At 38.8% G+C, this 21,145-nt stretch overlaps 1 protein-coding gene across 4 annotated transcripts in view; it reads left to right on the top strand.

Moving 5' to 3' along the window:
• Nucleotides 1-262: 262 nt before the first annotated feature.
• LOC308655020 (uncharacterized protein C4orf51) overlaps nucleotides 263-21,145 on the top strand; it is a gene marked incomplete at its 5' end in the record, with an annotated part of 43,000 nt that continues 22,117 nt past the window's right edge. For 3 of the 4 annotated variants that reach the window (XM_081304790.1, XM_081304792.1, XM_081304791.1), the window contains 2 exons: nucleotides 746-960; nucleotides 11,082-11,158. In XM_081304790.1, coding sequence (XP_081160916.1) covers nucleotides 746-960; nucleotides 11,082-11,158 — 292 coding nt within the window. Of the gene's footprint in view, nucleotides 330-745; nucleotides 961-11,081; nucleotides 11,159-21,145 lie in introns of those variants that run through there. The other variant, XM_081304793.1, reaches the window with a different exon arrangement.

The raw sequence follows: 21,145 nt of genomic DNA, 5'->3' as shown, positions 1-21,145 counted from the left end.
CTTTAAAAAATTTTTTAAAAATTATTTTTAGTTATATACAACCCCAGGATATACCCTGACATAATTAACAAAGCATGGCCATGACTTCAATTCTTAACCCTGGCTGCTCTTTAGAACCTTCCAGAACTAAACTCTTAAAAAAATACCCATGTCTGGGCCTTCCTCCAGACCAGTTAAGTCAGAATCTGTGGGATTGGGTTCTGGGCTTCTGCTTATTTTGACTCTAGTGTCAGTACCATTGCTCTGTGACACATGAGAAGCTGTTGAGTCACCTGCTATTGTTGACATCACAAGCAGCTTGTGTTCTATCCCAGGCGCTTGGAGGCTAGGTATGTAGGGGAGATGGAATTGGCCCCATCATTTTAAATATTATTCCCAACTTCTGAAACCATTAGGATTCACTGCTTTATTCATGAAGCAGAAATAGACAATAATCCTGCCGAGTGCTTCCTTGATGTAATGGCAAAGCAGTATATATTTCGTAGAGCAGGGACTAGCAGTTATATAACTTAAATAAATTTGTTGGTTAAAACTTGTGCGTGAGTGAGGAGTAGGATTTGCGGAATTTTGGGACCCGTTGCTTGGCAACTGTACCTAAGACAGTTACTCTTCCGCACTCTGTGAGCGGTCAGAGTTATGAAGTTTGGGGAGCCTCATGCATTGCTTCCTGACCCTAGAAGGGAATTAATTCTTCATTATTCAGAGGGCTTAAGCAGTGGTCATTCCCCGCAGACCATCAACAGCTATGTCACACTTCTTATACTTGACCCCACAAATTCTTCTGCCCTTCAGCCCTCTCACTTCTCAAGAGTTTGAGGTGATCAGACGCAAGGCCGGAGCATCTTGGCAGAATGAAACCCGATGGTCTAATTCCTGCATGACAACTTATGAGGGCAGTTACCGGAAAAAACAACTGGATGAGTTCCCAGTCAGCCGACAGCACGAGCCTCAGCGTCCACAGTAAGATTCCTTTGTAATTTACACCTGGATGTGTCGCTATAAATAGACAAGAGCGCTGTTAGAAGAAAGGGGGCATTGTGGATCTTGAGAGTCTTCATAGATGTTGACCCTGTGCATCTCCCTCAGTAAATGTCAGTGGGAAGAAGAGCTAAATGTCAGTCACCAGCCAAAATGATGATTCCATTCTCTCCTTACTACTCCTAAAATGACAGATAACTACAACTCCTGAAATGAGATGAAAGCGAGTGATTGACTAAATTGTGCATATTTTGTGTTGTCTTTGCAGCAAAGAGATGTTTCTGAGAATATCACTGTGTTTCTTGTATGGTTTTTCCACTTTCAGGAGTTGGAAAGTTCCCTCAGAGGTGGAAGAAAGTTGTCGATGAAGGTGTCAAGGGCCCCAGAGTCAATTTTCTGAGTGTTTCCTGGAAGCCAGGCACTGGGATAGGCCCACATTGCAGAAATTAATTTCAGTTTGATACAGCAACTACAACCACAGAAAGAAATACTCAGTTCAAAGGAAGCAGATGATCAGTGTCTGAGGTCCGGGAGGGGTTTGGTATTTCAAGAAAGATCTAAGTAAAGCAGGTTTCCTCCCGGTGGGGAATGGAAAAGCACATGCCCCTAGGAAAGAGTGAGCACCTGGCAAAGAAGCACTTAACCCAAGCACTGTTGGGGAGCTGTCAAGCAGGACTGGGTGAGCACGAGACACTTCCTAGTGTCAGGGGGAATGTGGAAAACTTCAAGGCTCTGTCCTTCTCATTGTTAGTTGTAAATATCTTCCCCAGATTCTGGACACCTACTTGAAAATCAGTGAGACGGCTGGCTCCACCTTCAGATGTAAAGGATAGCCCTCATATTGCCCTAATAAATATTAGTTGCATTTCCTTCCAGGTCTTTCCAAATCATCAAAACAAAGGGCTGGAAGCCAATACATATGTCAGAAGTACCTCCCATTTGGGCGCCGTGTTTGGTCTATTCCAACAATTTACAGTCTGTCTTTTTCGTAGTTCGCTGACACTTCTATTAACATTGCAGTCCCTTTGCTAATTCTGTGATACCCAAAGCAGCTCTTGTCCAGATAGAGAAGTCTTCCAATACTTCTGGGCAACTGTCTGAAATCAGATAGTGTTTGAAAGCCAGTATCCAAACAGATCCATTCACCAAGGTAGGAAAAAAAAGATATTTAATAGCCCTGAAAAACAATCCAGACATATGACATCTGGTAAAAATGTACAAGACTTTGAGTGTGTGGCTACTCAGAGTGTGATCATCATATGCATCATTCCAACCAAAGCTCTCTGTGACCTTGCAAACCACAGAAGGCCACAAGCTTGCGAAGTTTATCTGTTTGGAGCCCTCAGACTCATAAATAGATTCTCTGCACACTACTGCCTGTCCCATTAAAGGGTAAGGAGAAGCAAGCGTTATAAATGAAGATGAAGGGCAGATTGAGCTCATTTTGAAAGTACTGATTACATTCTATATTTGCTTTTGTTTTTAATCTTTTTTTTTTCTTGGCTAATTTTAGCCCTGAGGACAAATGTCTTTTTAAATTCCAAGCAAAAGCTGTTTGATTAAAATTTTGTAAGGCTGTAGAGAGAGATTTTTTTACATGGCTGTAAGTCTCCTAGGGGAAAATTCTATAGGTGTGGCTACATGATATAGTTATGGGAGCTGATTAATGGTCCAAGGACTCTTATTGGAATAAAAAAGTGAAATGACTGATTGTTTCAAGTGTGTTAAACCAGAAAAATACTAAAATGCCCAAAGCACAATCCAGTACGTGTAAGAATACTTACTATAAACAGAGAAGAAAACCTATCATGTGAGGCAGAAGGAACTCGGTGGAAGTCTTGATTATTTGGTTCTAAATCAGTTTTAACCACAATAGGCAAAATATATAATGTGCATAAAGAAGGATACTGGGATGGGAGAATGGAGATTAGTGAGGCAGAGAACTTGTATTATGGGATCTCAGTGCCAATCCTAGGTCTGTCAAGGTTAAAATAAGAGCTGAATTTTGGAATTCCTAAGGCAGGGATATAGTGCAAACACACACACACACACTCACAGAGTTTTTGTTGTTGTTTGTTTTGGTAGCAGGGATTTGACCCAGGGGTGCTTTACCACTGAGTCTCACCTCCAGCCCTTTTTTATTTTTTGAGACAGAGTCTAAGTTGTCCAGACTTGCCTCAACTTGCAATCCTCCTGCCTCAGTCTCCAGAGTTGCTAGGATTACAGGTGTGCCACCACACCCAGCGTGCATGTGTGTATTTTTTTGCCATCCTGGGATGGAACCCCAAGCCTCTTATGCTCTACCACTGAGCTCCATCCCCAGATCCTCAACTACAAATGTTCAGGTCTTGAAACTTTGTTTGTCTGCTCATTCATTAATCAGATATTCTTTAGGGTCCTTCTATGTATACAGTCTGAAGCTGAATGCCAAGGCTACATCAGTGATCAACACATATATGGTCCCTGCCTTCAAAGAACTTGTGGTCTGATGAGGGGAAAGAATCATGGCAGAAAGAGAAACCATTCATACCTGGAAGGAAACAGAGAGCTTTGTTACAAACAGCAGCATGGTGGTTTATTACAAAACTAAACAAAGTCTTGCCATGTGAATTCATGTTCCTAGGTATTTACCCAATTTGAGAACTTATGTCCACATGAATGTTTGGCAGTTTTATTCCTAATTGTCATAAGCTAGAAGAAACCAAGAGGTCCTTCTATAGGTGAATTGACACAGGGGAATTGACTAATAAGAGATTATAAGAGAATATAAGGCTAATGTACAAAAGTCAATTGAGGGCTCCGGTTATGGCTCAGTGGTAGAGCGCTTGCCTAGCATGTGTGAGGCAGTGGGTTCAATTCTCCACACCACATGTAAATAAATGAAATAAAGGTACATTGACAAATAAAAAAATTTTTAAAGTCAATTGATTCCTATATATAAGCAATAAGCAAGTGAAATGAAAAACATAATACTGTTTACACTCTCCAAAAGTGAAATAACTAGGTATAAATCTCACAAGACCCGTATGAGGAAAACCATAAAACTCTGCTGAAAGAAATCAAAGCAGAACTAAATGAAGAGCGATTCCATGTTCATGGTTAGGGAGACTATGACATTGTCAAAATGTGAATTCTTCCCAAATTTGTCTGTACGTTCAGTGTAATCTGATTCAAAATCTCAGCCAGTTATTTTAGGGACATTAAAAAGCTGGTTCTAAAGTTTATATGGGAAGGCAAAAGACCCAGAACAATAGCACAATATTGGAGAAGAATAATGTTGGAGGACCGACAACCACTCAGCTTCAAGTCTTACCACTTAGCTCCAGTAATCAAGACAGTGTGGTGTTGGCAAGAGAAGAGACCAATAGATCAATGTGATGGAACAGGAAGCCCAGAAATAGACCCACATAAATACAGCTAACTGATGTGCAATGGCGGGGCGGGGGGTGGCGGGTAAAGGCCACACAATGGGGAAGATACTCCTTTCAACACACAGTCTCAGAACAACTGAACATCTACCTGCAAAAATGAATCTGGATTCAGACCATGCACTGTTCACAAAAAAAAAAATGAACTCAAAATGGATAATGGACCTAAATGCAAATGCAAAATTATAAAACTTCTAGAAGTTTCCTACATAGGAGAAAGCCTAGATTGACTTGTAATTTTTTTATGGTACTAGGGATTGAACCCAGGGGTGCATTACCACTGAGCTACATCACCAGTCCTTTTTATTTACTATTTTGAGACAGGTCTCACCAGGTTGCTAAGGGTCTTGCTACATTGCTAAGGTGGTCCTCTAACTTGTGATCCTCTTTTGCCTCAGCCCCCTGAGTTGTTGGGATTAGGGGCATGTGCCACCACACCCAGCAACTTGTAACTTTTTGGATACAACCCCAAATGTATGGTCCATAAAAGAAATAATTGACTTTGGTTTATTATCAGATAAGTTTTAATTTTAACAAAGTCAATGTCAAGACAATGAGAAGAGAAGCCACAAACTGGGAGAAAATATTTGCCAGGGACATATTTGATTAAGGACTATTATCTAAAATACACAAAGAACTCTTCAAATGCGACATTGCAAAAATAAGTATTCTGATTTTAAAATGGCCAAAGACCCTAGTAGATACCTCATAAAATAAAATGCACAGAAGGCAAACAAGAATTTGAAAAGATGTTCTACATCATATATCATCAGAGAAATGCAAATTAAAACAACAAGAACTCTTCATGCCGCTGGGAACGCAAAATGGTACAGCCACACTGGAAGACAGTTTGTAGTATTTTACAAAATTAAACTTTAACTGCTACCATAAGATTCAGCAATTGCACACTTCGGTATTTACCCCACAGAGCTGAAAACTTATATCCTCTACATAGATGTGTGTGGTCATTTTATTCAAAATTTCCCAAACTTGGAAATGTAAACTGTGTAAATGTAAACTGTGACACATACATATAATGGAATATTATTCGGTGATAAAAAGAAATGAGCCGTCAAGTGATGAAAAGACATGGAGGAAACAACGCATATTATTAAATAAAAGAAGCCAATATGAAATCTGTATGCTTCTAATTCAGAAAAGGAAGAACTATTGGGACAGTAAAAATAGCAGTGGTTTCCAGGGGTTGGTAAAGAGGAGGAGGATGTACACACACACACACACACACACACACACACACATCCTTTGTTATAGTGTCATATAACATCACATATGTATCATATGTCACTATACATTTGTCCAAAGCCATCGACTGTTGAACACCAAGAGTGTAAGCTATGGATTTGGACAATTATGTTTTAATTGTAATAAATGTACCACTCTGATGGGGGATGTGAATAACAGGGAAGCCATGCAGGTGTGGTAGGTTATGGTAGACCTCTGTATCATCCTCTAACTTTATCTGTGAACTTACAACTTCTTTTTAAAAACAAAAACAGTCTTAAAATATAGGAAGTGGAGAGGAGGAGGACAGGGAGAAGAGGACTTCTCTAGGGATGGTCAGAAGGCAAGAAGTATATTAAGCTTAAGGAGAGACAGTTTATAATAATAGAAGAATCCATCACATAGGAGGATAAGAAAATTCCAAATTTCTGTGCATCTAATAACATAGTAATTAATAATAATTAATATAATTCACTAATTAATGCTAAAAGAGCTAAAGAGAGAAATAAGCAAATCCACAGTCATAATTGAATACTTTAACACAATAACTGGTACAACAAGCACAATTTTGGTGAGTCAATACTAAATTTGAACAACACAATTATGATATTTGTTCTGATTGATATACTTACAGGGATGTGTTTTTAAAAATATACTTTTTTAAAAGTAAATGGAGGGCTAGGGTTGTGGCTCAGCAGTACCATGCTCACCTAGCACGTGCAGGCCCACGTAAAAATAAATTAATTAGTTAAAGGTATTGTGTCCAACTACAACTAAAAAATATATATAAATAGTAAAAAATAATTAATGGAATATTTTTTTAAAATTGATCATTGAACCATTAAAAAGTATTAGATTTCAAAGAATTCAAATCATATATAGTATGTTCCTTGACACGAAATATTAAGCTAGAAACTAAGCTAAAACATTGAACTAGATAATATCCAAATATTTGAAAATTTAACAGTATACTCCTAGGTAACCCATGGGTTAAAATTAATCACAATAAAAATTTTTTAAATTTAATTAAATTATAAATGAAACATCATTATAAAAATCTTGTTGAAAGCAACAGCCAAAAGGTGGATCAACTTTGATATAGTGACAGTTGGAAAACATTGTGAATGTAATTAATGCCACCAAATTATACATTTAAAAATGGCTAAAATGGTATATTTTATATTATGTATGTTTTATCTCAATACTTTTAAAGTTTCAAAGGGCAGCGCTTTCAGAATGCAGAGAGGACCACTGGATATTCATTCCCCCATATGTTGCTATATATCCATCCCTTAATATATTCTTGTACACTCCTTGAAAAATTGTCAAAATCAATTCAAAAACTCTGGAAATCAACCAAAGATATGCAATAACCTTAGGAGTGTGTCCTCAAGAAAAACTTCAAGAACTTGATTTAAAAAAAAATAGTGTCATTTGTACATTTTAACTTGAACACTCACATCAGCTTGAGAGTCCTTCAGAGAAATGATCGTTTCTGCCCTTGGTTGACTATGACGATGATCAGTTCTTGTTAAACTCAAGTCACTCCCTTGGGAAACTATGATTATGAGGCACTGGTGAATTTGTATATGTGTTGAGGGCTTCACATGGTTCTGACAATCAGAAAGCAATGGGAAATGCTGCTTTGGAAGAGGGTGAAAAACTTGTTCTAACCCCAAAGTAAACTTGATGTCACTTCAGGGGCTTCTCAATAACTCTTTTAGGAGACATTGGCTATTGGGGGCATTTTCTCCCTCACACCCTAGAACAAAGCTAACTTCCCCATCTCAACCTTGCTTCCCCCAGTCAGCCACCTCGTTGCTTACAAGGAATACAAACCCAGAAAAGATGAAAAGCTGTGATAATTATGACTGGTCCTTCAGAATAGTCCCAAATTGTTTGAAACACAGTGGTTTTCCTTTCCAAATAAGTACTTACGCAGATAAATCCCTAAGTGAAAAAAGCAGTATGTCACGTCATGGTTCTCAAATGAAGTGGCACTGATTATTAAAAGTTACAGGACAAATACCAAACATTAGCTTTTTACAGCAGTAGTAGAAAAGAAATATGTGTGGAATGGAGAGCTGAAACCTTTTTATGATAAACAATAAATATAACTTATTATAATAAAGAAAAATATAGCATGATATGAAACTTTCATGAATGTTTAAATTAAAACAAGAAATAAGATGTGCTTAAGAATAACAGTTTTAAAATGAAATTTTAAAAAGTTTTCACATGGAGCATGGTTACAGTATGTCAAGTCTCTAGGAGTAAATATAATCAAAATGAACAAGATCTCCACACAGAAAACTATAAAATATTAGTGAAAGAAAATAAAGAAGACCTAAAGAAATAGAGAGATAAACCATGTTCATGAAAACTATAAAATATTAGTGATTGAAAAATAAAGATGATCAAAGTAAATGGAGAGATAAACCATGTTCATGGATTGGGAGCTTGAATATTGTAAAAATATCAGTTTTCCCAAAATTGATTTATAGATTTAATACAATTATTTTTTAAATATATATATATATATATATATATATATATATATATATATATATATATATATATATATATTTAGTTGTTGATAGACCTTTATTTTATTTATTTATATGTGGTGCTGAGAATCAAACCCAGTGCCTCACACATGCCAGGCAAGTGCACTACTGCAGAACCATTGCCCCAGCCCAGACTTAATATAATCCTAATAGCTGTTTTTGTAGAACTTGACAAGATGATGCTAAAATTTATATGAAAATTAAAACCATGATATAGCCAAGATACTGTGAAAAAAAGAGCAATGTTTGAGGCTTGTTCTACAGATAACTTGTCATAAAGCCCCAGTAATTAAGTCAAGAGACCACAGAAACAGAAGAGCCACCAACAAACTTGTGCCAATAACTGGCACTTGGTGTATTAAAAAGATGGCAAAGCGGCAGAGATGGGCTGTGCTTTCAACCCCACTAGATTCATTCTTGGTGAAAGAAGGCCTAACTGTTAAAGGCAAATCATTACATAACAATAAGGGCACTATGGTGATGACCTTGAGATTGGCAAGGATTTTTGAAAATAGAAAATAAAGAGCACAAACCCCAAGAAATAAGTTAGATAAACTGAACTAAAATTAACTACTTAAAATTAGTTAATTCTGTCCCATCAAATATTCCATCAAGAATATGAAAAGACAAACCATAGAGAGGTGAAAGACTTTTTTTTTGAGGTGATGGTGGGGGTACCAGAGATTGAACTCAGGAGTGCTCAACCACTGAACCACATCCCCAGCCCTGTTTTGTATTTTATTTAGACAGAGTCTCCCCGAGTTGCTGAGGCTGGCTTTGAACTCATGATCCTCCTGCCTCTGCCTCCCAAGCTGCTGGGATTACAGGCATGCTACGCTCCTGACAGAGGAGGAAGATTTTTAACTCAGAGATTGACAAAGGATTTGTATCTACTTTACATATAAAATGCAAGTTTAAATATTGCTGGCTTATTCGGTGCAGAACTGTGAAGTCTCTTAACAACTAGTGGCAATGTACACTGATATAACTCCTCAGGAAAACAGTTTGGTTTTAGTTTCTACAGTTGAAGCTATGGATACCCTAAGACTTAGCAATTCCACTCCAAGTGTATGCTCATCTGAAATGCATTTTCACACAGGCACCAAAAGACACATAGAAGAGTGTTCTCAGCAGCATTTTTCACACTGGGCAAAAATTAACACAAGCCAAGTGTAGAATAAATACCAACTACAGTCCATCATTCTGGGATTTGTTTCAGGACCTCCAACAGATGCCCATATCTGAAGATGCTCAAGTCCCTCCTATTAAGTGAGGTAGCGTCTAAATATAACCTTTGAACAGCATCCTCCTGGATACTGGAAACCACCTCTAGATGGCTTATAATTGCTTATAATACAATATCAATTCTATGCAAATAGTTGTTAAAATGACAAGAAGAAAATATCCTTACATAGTAAAGACACAACTTTTAAAAAATATTTTCAATTGGCAGTTGTTAAATCAGTAGGTATGGAAACTAGATATGGAGGGCCCATTGATGTAGATGGATATCGACATCTGATGGGTAGACAGTAGGATGCTTATTGAAATACCATGTAGTAAGAAATATGAAAAATAATGTCACAAATATTCAGCATTCTGAGCCAGACAAAACACACGCTGTATAATTCCATTTATATAAAACTAAAAATTAGCCCAAACCATAATGTTTGGTGGTTTAAAGATATATATATTTTAATATATTTAAATATATTTTAATATGTATTCAATATAAATATGTTAAATATAATTATTTATACTTAAATATTAAATATATATTTAATGTATTCCTATTTACTTAACATAAAATATATATTATATATATATACACATATATAATATATATATGTGTATATATACATATATATATATATATATATAAAGAAAAGGAGATTAAACAAATATAAAAAGGAGCAAAGAAGTGATTCCCACAGAAATCAGGAAACTGACCTACTGTCTACTAATATTGGAACTGTCTGCCCCAAACTTACTGAAAAATAATTATGAGGGATTGGGCTCAGAAATTGCATTTAAAAATGTAATACCTTCATATGAGTCAAATGCTGTTCTAGGTTAGGAGATGAAAGGTACAGGGTGGGTTAGCAGCCCCTGTCTCTGAGATGACCAGGGCTGGTCTGAACACTTGTATAGTAGGAGCACTTTAGGATCCTTCGACTGACATCAATGTCTCTCTTCCCCTAATTGCTCCCTGCAGGAACCCAAGCACATAGTTCTAGGTCTCTGCAGTTTGGAGACCCTCCTCCCTCAATTAGAGGTCCTATAGCAACTGCCACTAAGGGTTACACTCCAGCAACTGAGTGCTGTGTCCGTTCCATACAAAATGGCCTGTGCTTTCCAGTAAATCCCTGCTTGCTTAAAAAGAATTTCATATCTGGATTCAGGGAAACTGAGATACAGATGTGTTTCAAAGGATAGACACAGCATCTGGGAGTCCCCAAGCTACCCAGCTTGCCATTAAGTTTTATTTGGAAGCCAGTGTAATTACTGTAATCTCTCCTATTCCATGCACAGCACTTATCTTATTTTGAAAGCAGCTCCCTGGAGAAACACTCATAAATCCTGTTGAAATAATTATGAACTTAATGTTTGAGCTTTTCATGTGCAAGAAGTTGAAAATTTTACCCTTTTATGACAAATCAGAGAACAAGCAAATCCCTAAAGGCAATGAGGAAGTCCAACTTGGGTTGATTTCATGACAGTGTGGGGTTATGGCTGGGAGTGTGGAAAAGAGGGAGAGAAGAAGCAAACGTTTAAGAAACCAAGCGAAAATTCCTCTAGGTCCAGGCTCCATGTGGTTTATAGACCTATAAATTTATACCTTGTTTCTCCTACTTGTTTCCTTTAGAATGGTAATGCTAAAAGACACTGCCTACGATCTTCCACCCTGCCAGGCTGGTACCCAGGAGACTGCAGATGTCATAGGTAAGGGCAACTTGATCAGCTCCCCTTTCACCAAGGTTGCTGTGTCTCTCTTTCTAGGTTCTTTTTTCCCCAGATTAATTGAGGTAGGATTAACCAATACAAATTGTATGCATTTAGGTTGTACAACAGGGTGTTTTGATATATGTGCACATTGTGAGATGATGACTACAATAAAGCTCATTAATGTGTCAATCATCTCACATACTTACTCTATTGTGTGTGTGGTGAGAAGATTTGAGATCTACTTTCTTTGCAAAGTTGGAGAATACATTTTTATTCACTACAACCACCAAGCTGTACATTAAGTCTCCAGAACTTAGTCATTTTATAATTGAAAGTTTGTACCTTTGACCAGCATCTCCCCATTTCTCTCACTCCATAGCTCCTGGGACCCACCATTTCTACTCTGTGTTTGCATAAATTTGACTTTTTTAAGACTCCACATGTAAGCAAAATCATGCAGTATCTTTCTTTCTGTCCCTGGATAATTTCCCTTAGCATAATATCCTCCAGACTCATCATGATATCCTGAACAGTAGGATCTCCTTCTTTTTAAAGGCTGAATAATATTTCATTGGATGTATATACCACATTTACTTTATCCATCCATCTTTATAGGGTATTTCCTTTGTTTCCATATCTTAACTTATCTTAACTGTTGTGAATAATGCTGCTGTGAATGTGGGAACACATGTATTCCCTTAAGATAGTGATTTTATTTCCTGTGTGTGTATGTATGTGTATATATACCTAGATTTGGGATGCTATGTTACATGGTAATTCTATTTTAAATTTTTTGTGGAAACTTCATATTTTTTTCCAATGGCTATACCAGTTTGTATTCCTACTAACACCACATAAAGGTCCCTTTTTGCCACATCGTCACCAACACTTATTACCCTTAGACTTTCTGATGGTGTCAGTGACATCTCACTGTGGTTTAGTTTGGCCTTTCCCTGATGCTGAGCCATGTTGAGCGCCTTTTCATATATGACTTTCGGTCATTTGCATATGTTCTATGGGAAAATGTCTGTTGAAGTCCTTTGCCTATTTTTCAATCAGGGTATTTATTTTATTTTACTTTATTTTAGTTTGTATTTGATTTTGTTATTGATTTGTATGAGTTCTTTGTGCACTGGAGATAGTAACCTCTCATCTCAGATAGGGTTTGCAAATCTTCTCTCCCCTTACATAGATCGCCTTTTCATTTGTTAATTGTTTTCTTTGCTGAGCACAGACTTTTTAGTTTGATAAGGTTCTACTTGTTTCTTTCCCGTTCGGTTGCCTGGGCCATTGGTATCATATCCAACAAATCTTTATCAAGACTAATTAATGACGAGACCTGTGTTTTCTCCTGGAAGTTTTATAGTTTCATTCAGGTCTTAAGTTTTTAATTTCTTTTGAGTCAATTTTAGTGTGTGGTGTCAGATATGGTTCAATGTCTTTCTTTTGTGTATCGTATGAATTTTTCCCAACACTGATTTTTTTTTTGTTTTACATTAAACTTTTTTTCAATAACTAGAAACAATACACTGTAAAATCATGATAAAATCATAATATAAAGAGAGGTATTGCATAGTAAGTGCATAGACTAGAAACATGGTTATTTGAGTCCACATGCACTGGACATAGTGGTGTGTGCTATATTTTTACTAGAACTTTAGAGTTATACATAGTAGTTGGGCTCATTCCAACAAAATCACTTATGCATGGAATTGGATTCCAGTTCATGGCTCCCCACCTTCTCCCTCCCTTTCTCCTTCCTCCTTCCTGTTCTCCTTTCTCTACTCTGCTCGACTTCCTTTCACTCATCTATTTATTTATATTTGGTTGGTTCTTTTTACTTCCACATAGAGATGAAATTCCCTGTGGCATATTTAAATGTGCACCTAACAGTTTTATGAGAATTCATTCCACATTTCCTCCCCTCTCCATCCCTCCACTCTGCCTCTCCATCTCCTTCCTCCACTCCACTCAGCTTCCCGTGTCTTTATTCTTCCCTCCTCTCTCCTTATTTCACTCTAGCTTTTTCATATGAGAGACGTCATTCAGCCTTTGAGTTTGGGAGTCTCGCTTATTTTACTTAACATGATGTTCTTCATTTCCATCCACTTACCAGCAAATGCCATAAATTTATTCTTCTTTATAGTTGAGTAGAAATTCCATCATGTGCATATGCCACAATGTCTTGATCCATTCATCTGTTGACAGGTATCTGGTTGATTCCATAAATGTGCTGCTGTGAACACTGAGGTGGATGTTTTGCTATAGTATGCTGATTTTAATATTTTGGGAAAAATAACAAGGAGTGGGAAAGCTGGGTCATATGGTGGTTCTATCCTTGGTTTTTTGTGCAATCTCCACACTTCTTTCCAGAGTAGTTATACTAGTGTGCAGCCCCACCAACATCCATTTTTGAAGACACTATAACTTCCCTGTTGTTCGTTCTTGGTGCTTTTATTGAATATCAGTTACTGATATGTGCATGAGTTTACTTCTGGGCTCTTTATTTTGTGGCCTTGTTCTCTATGTCTGTTCATTCCAGGACCATATTGTTTTGACTACTAGAGCTTTATAATCAAATTTGAAATTGCGTTGAGTTTCTCTCTCGCTACTTTCAAAATTCTCTTTGTGTTTAATTTTTCAGTTTAATTATAATGTGCATTGGTAAATCCTCTTTGGGTTGAATATGTTTGGAAAATATTGAATTTCATGTACCTGGATGTCCAGATATATCTTTCCAGATTTGGGAAGTTTTCACTCAATATTTCTTTAATCTTTTGCCCCTTTCTCTTTCTCTTTTCCATCCAGTATTGCCATAATCTTTATGTTACTTTTCTGTGTGGTGTCCCATAAATCCCATAGGCTTTCCTTATTCATTTCTATTATTTTTCTCCATTTCTCCTCTGAATAATTTCAAATGGCTCGCCTTTGACTTCCCAGATGCATGGTCCTGCTTGAAGAAGTCAGCTCCTGACGCTCTCTATTGCATTTTTTTCATTCCACTCCTTGTATTCTTCAGATGTAGAATTTCTGTTTATAGTTTTAAACTAATTTTATTGAGTATACTTAAGGTTTATAATATGATGCTAAGGGATACAGAAATAAAGGAAACGATTATTACAGTGGAGATAATTAATATGTCTATTATCTCAACATAGTTATATCCCCCCTTCTTTTTTGTTTTGTTTAGTTTTGATACAAGAGCGCTAAAATCTACTCATTTAGCTTGAATGCCATATCCAATATGATTTTACCACTCACAGTCCTCAGGCCATACCTTAGATCTTGAGGCTCGTTCTTCCTGCATATCATCGATATTCTATCCTCTCACCTGTATCTTTTGTTTCTTTTGCTTGAACTTCCCATTTGGTCCTTGTGTTGTTTCTCTGACATTTGTTGAGTTGTTTGTGTTCCGCTGTTGCTTTCTATGCTTCCTAAAAATAATTGCTTTGAATTCTTTGTCAGGAGATTCATAGACAAAGAATTATTCAATTCCCTTTTGGGGGTTGGTAACTGGGAAATTAGCCTTTCCTTGGTGGGGTCCTGTTTCTTGGATTTGAGGGGACACAGGTTCCCTCCCTCTGGGGTTCCCTCATCCCTGGGACCTTGGTGGTCTTCTGTCTCCACCTGGCAGGTTGTGGGGGAGCAGGGGAGGGAAGGCACACATGTCCTTTCAGCCCTTCATCCTGGAGATGGCATGCATCTCTTCCGCTTGCATTCCAGTGTAATGCCAGAGAACCCAGAGATGGATTTCTTGGCTAGGCAGACACATCCTAGCAACAACTGCACACTATAGAAGGGAACAGCTGGCCTTTCCGCCACAAACTGATTTTTTGGAGGAAACAAATTATACGGTTTCCCCATATAATTCCCATTTCTCATGGTCAGATTTCTGGAAGTTCAATAAGACTAATGATTATCCTCTCAAATTAAAGTTTTTAAGCACTCTGTAAAAATATTTTGGTAATGCTTGCCCATTTGCTGTAGTATTTAAGGTTGGATATGCATGGTGTGTATGTAATGAATGGTGGGAAGTTATGCTGTAGCCTTATGGGTACTTCCTAACTAGTGAAGATCCAGCTTCTTTAATGAAATTTGACTTTATGGAATTAGTACATATGAGATGGATTTTGAATGTTCTTCTACCATTAGCCAATGCAAGAGGACAGGACAGGTAACCATTTATGCTATTGTTAAAATCAGGAAAGATTTTCTTTCTCCTCTTTTCAGTCAAGAACAGAAAATTGAAACATGCTACATAGCTTAGAGACAAGTCCGAGCTAGTGTATGGGAAATCAGGCAGGCTGATCACATTGCTCATAGCAAGTCAAGGACACAGTGCATCTGATCTAAGTAGCACCAGGTACGATCCTATTCCATTTATATTGCTGTTTGCATCCTTCAGAATACAGATTAACCCCAGTAATCACCTCTGGTCTGCTAGAGCTGCTGTGCAGGCCCAACGTTAGAAGGATGGGAGTCTTTGAAGTGTGATAATGTGAGCAGTAAAGCAATAATTTACCATCGTGTGATAGGTAGTCCTTTGTTTCCTAAATTCTCTTCAATTTTTATGGTCAGGTATTCATAGGAGAACGGGTAAGAATGACATAAGCATACATATTAATAATGGTGACTTATTAATTGACCCATATTGTCTTTTTCATTCTCCAAATGGTCATTTCAATATAACCGATGGCTACTGTCTTCATTGAGAGATGACAGTACATCAGGCAAAATGGTCTAATTTGGCCACATGATAAAGTCTCTTGTGCTTCATTTCCTTTCCTGGGCCTGATTTTTTGGATTATGAGTTTTAACTATGCTAGAAGTCTGTAAGGAAGGGAGTTAAAACAAAACCAAGCCTTACGTTGTCAACAGAAGCTGACTATATAACTGCTAGACCACTGGTGGCCTACTGATTATACCTGTGTAATGTATTGCACCTGTGGATTCATAAGGTCAGATCGGATGGTCTGTGCTTAAATATGATTCATGATCATCGCAGAAAACAGTTCTCCAAGTCTTTTTCACAACAGCCTTTCAAAGAGGGTCTGCCATATTTATTCTGCCTATATTACCTTGATTTTCTTTTTGCATGAATATTGACTTTCTTTCCAAGTGTTCGATTTGGCTGTGTCTTTTCTGTCCCAGTTTCCTGAATGGAGCAAATGGTCCATCCCATGCTTATCTCTCATATAACTCATGAAAATAATTAATAAAAATCAGGTGTCATAAAGCTGCAATGTGACCAATGAATGGCTAATTCAACTTTCCGCTTGCTCTCGGCTGATGGATTCTAGCAAGATTTGTTTAATGGAAAAGCTTCTGTCCATCTTTCTGTCCAAAACAACCTTCTGGAGAGCGTGGTGGGAAGCACATTGATCCATCAGGGCCAGCTCTCCTGCCTGTCCCTTCCCTTTCTCTTCTTCTCAGCTCCATACCTGTGCCCCACACCTGTACAACTTGGATGGACCCAAGTTGTTAGTCTTGCAAGGAATAAAACTAGCCTCCTTGATTCCTGCTATTTCAGGCGATGGAGCACGTCCTGGGAGGAGGTTTTGTGTAGTATGAACACGCCAAAGCTCAGGTGGGACAATATGTGTAAGATGTCCTTGGGATATTTCCTAACCGCGGACACCCAATTCCAAGTCTCTGAAGCGCCTACCTGGAACTGCTTCTAAGGATGTGTGTCCTATTACAAAGATGGCAGAATCTAGGAAAATACTGACAAGAACTAAATAGTATCCTAAGTGAGCAGATGCTTATAATTTGTGATATAGTTCATGGAATATTTGTGTCCATCTTTGACTTACTTTCCTCTTACTCCTTCAATTCCACTTTTATTCTTCTGTGAAGCCAACTATAAACCTCAAAAGATTTCAAAAAGCACCAAGAACTCACTAGTCACGTCTTGCCAACTCAATCCATTCTGCACACAGGGAGATCTTAATGCATAAACAAGAAGATGACACAACTCTGTTTTCTGTTGCACTTGCAACATGATACATAGCTTAGAGACCAAGCCTCATTTCATTATTCCTCTTAGTTTTGCTCAGTTTTATTGGCTTCATTTAGTTATTCGAATATACCAAGCAAGCCAACTCCTGCCTCAGGACATTTACACATGCTGTTCTCTTTTCTGGATCACAATTATCCTAGCTCTGCTGAGCCATAGACTTCAGGTCTGAATTTAGGTGTCTCCTGTTCAGAGAGGCCATCCTTGGATACCATGTTTAAACTAAGTTCTTCATACTCTCACTCTCAATTTCTATCTTGGCGGTTATGTTGATTTCTCTGTAACACTGTATTTGTTTAGATTGTCTCTTTCTCCTTCCAGAACATAAGCCTCCCAAGGACAGGAACTTGTCTGTCTTATTTGATTTTGCGTCTGCAGCACCTGGCACAGGGTTCAACAGAAGACAGGACCCTATAATTGCCGTCCAGTGGTTTTTGAGCCTCTATGGCTAGCTTTTCCATTCTCACAACACAATTCCTCACACAGACAGTCCCTTCTTTATCATTTTTCTTCCAAACGGCAATTTATAAATTGCTCTTTAAAATTAGAATGTAGTTTACAGAAGCAACCTTTTACAAACTGGTTCTTTGAGCAGTAGCCTTCAGAATCCTACGTAGCAGCCCCTAAAATTGCAGTACTTTAAAAAAAGAATGAGCAACGGCAGTTGGCACAAGCACAGGATTTGAGATGCACAAACTCCTCCATTCCCCTCCCGGCTCTGTAGTAGGCTCAGGGAGATGCACCAGGCCAGCCCCGAGGAGGAAGCTGGTGCATGTGGAGCACATCAAGTATGATCTGGGAGAGGGAAAAGGAAAGAGAGCTGGCACGTGGCTGGTCCCGTGGGAGCAGTCGGGGGCCCAAGGCCTGGGAGACACCTTCCATTTCTCAGGAAGGGGCGGTGTCTTGTGGTCTTGTGGCTTCCCAGCTGTGTTGCTTTGTTTTGATCCTGTCTGGGGACAAGTCCCCCTGTGCTATTTTCAGATCATTTCTAGGGCTGCTGCTCCTGGAGGCTGGGGCCCCAGAGAGAAGTGGCCTGAGGAGGGGAGGCTTTTTATGCAGGTCTTGTAGCCCACAGGAGGCAGGGAGGCTAGGCTGGTCCTGGGTGGACTGTCAAGGGACACAGGGTAGCCAAACTAGGCAAGCTCCCCAGTTAGGCCTCCCTCACACCAGCCCAGCTTTTCTCAGGCTGAGGCACCTCGAACACCTTCCTGACTTCTGAAGTTTGGAAGACTCTCCCTCCCCTCAGCTCTGTGGGGAGCACCCTGAGGAGGAACCCCACCCTCCGGGACACCTACTCCTCCTGCTCTGACTCCACACCACATCCGAGCTGTTTCCACCACTTTGTAGACAGACATCGGGAAAGTTCCTCCTTCCCTTCTTCCGCCCATCCTCCCACTCCCATTGTCTGGCTGGGAGATTCCACCACTCCTCCTTCTGGACAAACCCTCACCGGTTCATTCCAGAGAAGAAGACTCCAAAAGGTCACTGTTTTTCCCTGAGGCCACCCTTCCGGCCTGGACAGAGGAGAGCTGCCCTGTGGGACCCTGGGGGTGGTCAGGGCCAGGCGCTCTCCCCTGATCTCCACACTCACTCTCCTTACCCATCCCACTGTGGAACTGGAGGCCACCACTCTCCAGGGTATGCAAATAAGCCAACAGGTGACTTAATCAACCTCCCTCATCAGGGGATCCCCACATTCACTCTGCTGTGAGCTGTCACAGCAGGATCCAGTTTGCTTTCTGGCTAATCTGTATACTTTGCTGTGACACAGGCCCTCCTTCCTTTTAAACCGCAGAAAGAAAGACAAAAAAAAAAAAAAAAAAAAAGATCACTTTGGCCACCAGTCAATCTAGGCAGAGTGATAAGCACTTTGCCTGGAATTGAGGTCCTTGCCCCACTAAAAATAGCAGCTATGCCGACTATTGATCACCAGCAGCACACTCCAGAGAACCCCAGGATGGGCCTCCGGACTCAGGAAATGCCAGCATCCCTTCCAGGTGCTGGGAATTTTGCTCTGTGTTGCTTTGCTCTACGTTAAATTTGGAAACTGACTAATAAATGGTTAAATGTGTTTGCCAGAAAATATGCAAGTGTAAAGCAACAGTTTCCAAATTCCCCGCAGAGCCTGGACGCAAGGGAACATTGGCAGCCTCGCCTGTTATTAAGAAGGTCACAAGATGCCATCTGTTACCGCGTGCACTTTACTGTTCAAGCATAACATCCACTAGGAGGTGACTGGATTGATTTTGCCTGTGAACCTAGGAGAGGGCACTCTCATGGGTACAGTGGTGATCTGGTGTGGACACTCTGGTACCAGCCTAGGAGAGGGGCTGGAGTTTCGATGGGGAGGAGATGGGAAGAGGATGAAGCATTGCTTTGAGGTCTTTCTTTAATTATGGCTCAAATGTGATATGGGATGCCACTGCCTGGTTTTCCTAATTTCTTATTGAACCTAGTTTGAGCCATTTATAAAATATGATAACACCTAGCAGTTCAGGAGGCTGAGGCAAGAGGATCTCGAGTTCAAAGCCAGCCTTAGCAACTTAGCGAGACCCTGTCTCTAAATAAAATACATAAAAGGGCTGGGGATGTGCCTCAGTGGTTAAGCACCCTTCGGTTCAATTCCCAGTACCAAAAAGAAAAGAAAAAAATATGATACTAGCCTTCTTAGAAATTTAAGACAGATAAATGGATGCATATTCTTTTACTCACAATTTTACAAAATGTAAATCTGTAGAAAAGTTGAAAGAGTATACCTCTCTCCTGGATTCACCAGTTGTTCACGTTTTGCTGCATTTGTAAGCTTTTTGCTCTATTTCAGTTTCTGCATACTGATATTTGCTTCTTTACTGGACTATCTAGAAAAAATTATAAACATCACATCAGCATGTTTTCAAAATACTTCAGCGTGTGTCTTCTAGGAATAGTGTTTTTTTCTCACATAACCACAAAAATTGTATCATACTCAAGAAATTTACCATTGATAGCCTAATTATTATCTAATACTCAGACCACTGAATGCCTTCTTCTTAAAAATATGTCAGAGATTTGCTTTGTAATTTATCCCAGTGGTTAACAACTATCTGTGTAAAGCAGTGATACTTAATTTTTGAGACACTTTAAAAAATTTGATAAAAGCTTTGGGTTCTATCTCCAGAAAAATAACCATAAAGACACTTACTCAAGCCAACAGAGCAGGCATTTTGGATTCTTCCTTGTGTCTACAGACTTCAGGTTAAGTGCTGTTAAGGTTTAATCTAAATTCTCCTTCTTTGCTCATATATACTTAAGACCATAGTACCCAAAAACAGATGGAGAACGGTTTGTCTTCACCTTCCAACATTATGTTTTGTGTTCTGGAAGCTTCCATTTCAAGGAACTCAGAGTTTCAAGGACCTCAGAGATGGGTAATTATCTCCAATAATTAAAAATTAATAATTTTAATAATAAATTAATAATTAATTAATAAAATAAAAATTAGTAAATTAATAATTAATTAATAAAAGAAAACTGAATCACAAACAAGGCTGACAGTTGTACTGTGATAGACACCCAGTAGAGGGACTAAATGATTAGAAGACCTAGGAGAATCCTTCCAAATCCGAGCGTCTCACGAGCCTACACTTGCTTTTCTTGGTAATTTCCTTTTAAAAACCTGTAGCATTCCATCAGGGTGGGCACCACATTTAAGGACCAAATCTTAAGCTAGAATTTTTTGGCAGTTACTAAGATGGTTAGTTTCACCAATGACATTGCCCAATTTGGTTATGGTTCTAGTACTAGGAAGTGGAAGGCAGTGAGCAGGGCACAGGCCAGTAAATCAGGGTAACGTTAAAGGTCGTTAATTAAAAGGCGAGGTGAAACTGCCAAAGTCAAGTTGCACTGTGAGCTCTGTTTGTCAACTGTGAACTCACGGAGCATTGGCTAGCCATTTTCCAACACCTCTAAGTTTACTGGTGTTGCTCTTC

This window comes from Spermophilus citellus (genome assembly GCF_964194105.1).
Source record: "Spermophilus citellus genome assembly, chromosome: 8".
Taxonomy (NCBI): domain Eukaryota; kingdom Metazoa; phylum Chordata; class Mammalia; order Rodentia; family Sciuridae; genus Spermophilus; species Spermophilus citellus.
Note: the sequence above shows the minus strand (reverse complement) of the source record. Positions and strands in the feature narration are given on the sequence as shown.